The 2,339-nt window shown below is 63.2% G+C and overlaps 1 protein-coding gene across 1 annotated transcript in view; it reads right to left on the bottom strand.

Annotated features, from left to right (window-relative positions):
* SDK1 (sidekick cell adhesion molecule 1) overlaps window positions 1–2,339 on the bottom strand; it is a 339,428-nt gene that overhangs the window by 16,474 nt on the left and 320,615 nt on the right. Inside the window, exon 29 of the mRNA XM_014549990.1 lies at window positions 898–1,013. Within this exon, the coding sequence (XP_014405476.1) occupies window positions 898–1,013 (116 nt within the window). The remainder of the gene's footprint in view (window positions 1–897; window positions 1,014–2,339) is intronic.

Below are 2,339 nucleotides of genomic sequence, written 5' to 3'. Positions count from 1 at the left end.
GTGCTGGGACCCGCCAGGGCGTTCTGTGCCCCGGCAGCCGGCTGCAGGCTTATGGGTCCGACTGCTACTTGCTGGCGCTGGGAGGGATGGCGATGAGGCGCTTGTACCCGAGTGGAAGGACACTGGAGCTGGGACCTGGCCCAGGGCTGCTGGCTGGCTGCCTCGCCGTAATTTGTAGATCTGAGGCCACCGAAGGCGGCCACGCTGACCACAGCCGCTGACCGAGGACTCCATGGTGGACACAGAGGCAACCCCTTCCCACGCCCCACTGACTGGGAGGCTGGGCTGCGGTCTCAGGAGTGGCCCCTCTGCCCCGGAACCCGGGCTCACACGGTGACCAAGGCTTAACAGGCAGGCCCCGGGGGAGGGAGCAAGGGCCTGGCAGAAACATCTGCAGCACCCGGGGAGGGTGGGGGGACGTTGATCGCTGACCCCACTCTGTGTGATCGCCGGGCCTAACGGAGTCACCCTGTCTCATGGGTCCCGGGCGAGCAGCGGCAATGCCCGGGGAGGGGCGACAGGAGAGCAGGGAGGCTGAGGGAGGGAGGTGCAGGGTCAGGCAGGGAGTGCGTTTTGGGGGCTCGGGTGAACGTGTGTCACACGGACTCCCGGGAAGCGGAGGTGTCAGCTGGAGGGTGGCCAGGACGGACTGGCATTTATCTAACCCTTACGAGCGAGGCTCCTGTGGGAACAGGCTCGGGGCCTGGTCTGGCTTTAAGGGCGACGCCAACACTGAGTCCCGGTCCATGACGATCTCACATGAGACAAGCGAGGTGAAGAGCAGGGAGCAGGGAGCAGCTGAGCTGTGGTCCCTCAGAGACCAGAACCGCGCTGGTCAGGGAGGGGCAGGGGTGGCAGCCGTGTGTCTTGAGCAAAGCGAGGTCGCCTCTCACATACCTTGTAGCCCAGGATCAGGCCGTTCTGGTCCTGCTCGGGCACCGAGGCCCATGTCAGCAGGATCTGGGTCGAGCTGACCGCCACGGCGGACACGTTCCCAGGGGCGGCCGAGGGGACTGTGAAGAGAGTGGAACAGATTAGAAGCAGAGCAGTAAAGGGCCCGTTTCTACCCAAATATCGGTTGCCCATGGAAGCGCAATGCATTCTGGGCATTGTGAGTGAGCAGATGAAACCGCTGGGGCGGACGGAAATGCAACTGTCTTTCGTGTGAGCAGCGGGCGCTGTAAGCCCTGGTGTTTAGGAGCTCAGCCCCGGGACTGTGAAGAGAGTGGAACAGATTAGAAGCAGAGCCTAAAGGCTTCGACAAGTAAAGGGCCCGTTTCTACCCAAATATCGGTTGCCCGTGGAAGCGCGATGCATTCTGGGCATTGTGAATGAGCAGATGAAACCGCAGGGGCGGACAGAAATGCAAATGTCTTTCGTGTGAGCAGCGGACGCTGTAAGCCGGGCTTCCATCTCTCAGGGGAAATCCTCGCTTCCAGCCCCCGTGCACTGACCTCTATAAACATGGCCTTTTGTGAGGGGACAGCGGGGTTCCAGGGAGGAGACGCACGATCTGCACCTCACATCTAATCCCACAACAGCCCAGGTGGGCCGTGCTACACCCGGCTCCGCAGAGGGAAGCCCAAGCCCGAGAAACCGGCCTACACTCCACGTGAATGAGATGCTTTCTCACAGCGTGACGGACCGACGGGGCGCAGCTGCACCGTCTGTCCCTGACTCGTGTACATGGGAGGTTCTGCTAGGACACCAAGAGGTTCTGCTAGACCAGGCTCTGGTTCTGCTAGAGCAGGTTCTGGTTCTGTCAGACCAGGCTCTGGTTCTGCTAGAGCAGGTTCTGCCGGGGTGTCGCGAGGTTCTGGGCAGATTTGACCAGGCCACTCCGCACCGGCAGGTCCTGCAGACAGAGGCTGCGGGAGACAGGAAGGCGGGTCCGCAGCCAGTCTCAGCCTAAGAGGACCAGCTGCGGGGGACTCTGAGCCTGAGGCGGGGCGTCTGCAGCCAGAGGGGAAGTCCTAGAGGGCGTCCTGGTGGCAGCGGCTTCTCCCTGCCTCTCCCTTCTCTACCAACTAGTTGACGGTCCTCAGAGCGCAGGCTGCTGCGGTGAAGGTCACCGTGTGGCCACAGGACGGAAGGCACGGCGCCTGCCAGTGCCCGGAGCTCGGGCCCCTCTGAGCTGGAGAGAGACCACGTGGTCACCTGCACCGGTGGGCACACCTGTCCCGGACGTCACCGGAGCCGCTCATTGTCCCTCGGCCGTGCGACCACATGCTGATGGGTGGGAGCTCCTCCTGGCCTCGGAGTATTTACAACCTCAAGTTCACTCGCCCCTAGGGGAGGCTGCTGCCGTGCACGCCGCCCGCCCAGTGCCAGCCCCAGGG

Source organism: Myotis brandtii, unplaced genomic scaffold, assembly GCF_000412655.1.
Source record: "Myotis brandtii unplaced genomic scaffold, ASM41265v1 scaffold579, whole genome shotgun sequence".
Lineage (NCBI taxonomy): Eukaryota > Metazoa > Chordata > Mammalia > Chiroptera > Vespertilionidae > Myotis > Myotis brandtii.
The sequence above is the reverse complement of the archived record's forward strand: the minus strand, read 5'-3'. Positions and strand labels throughout refer to the sequence as shown.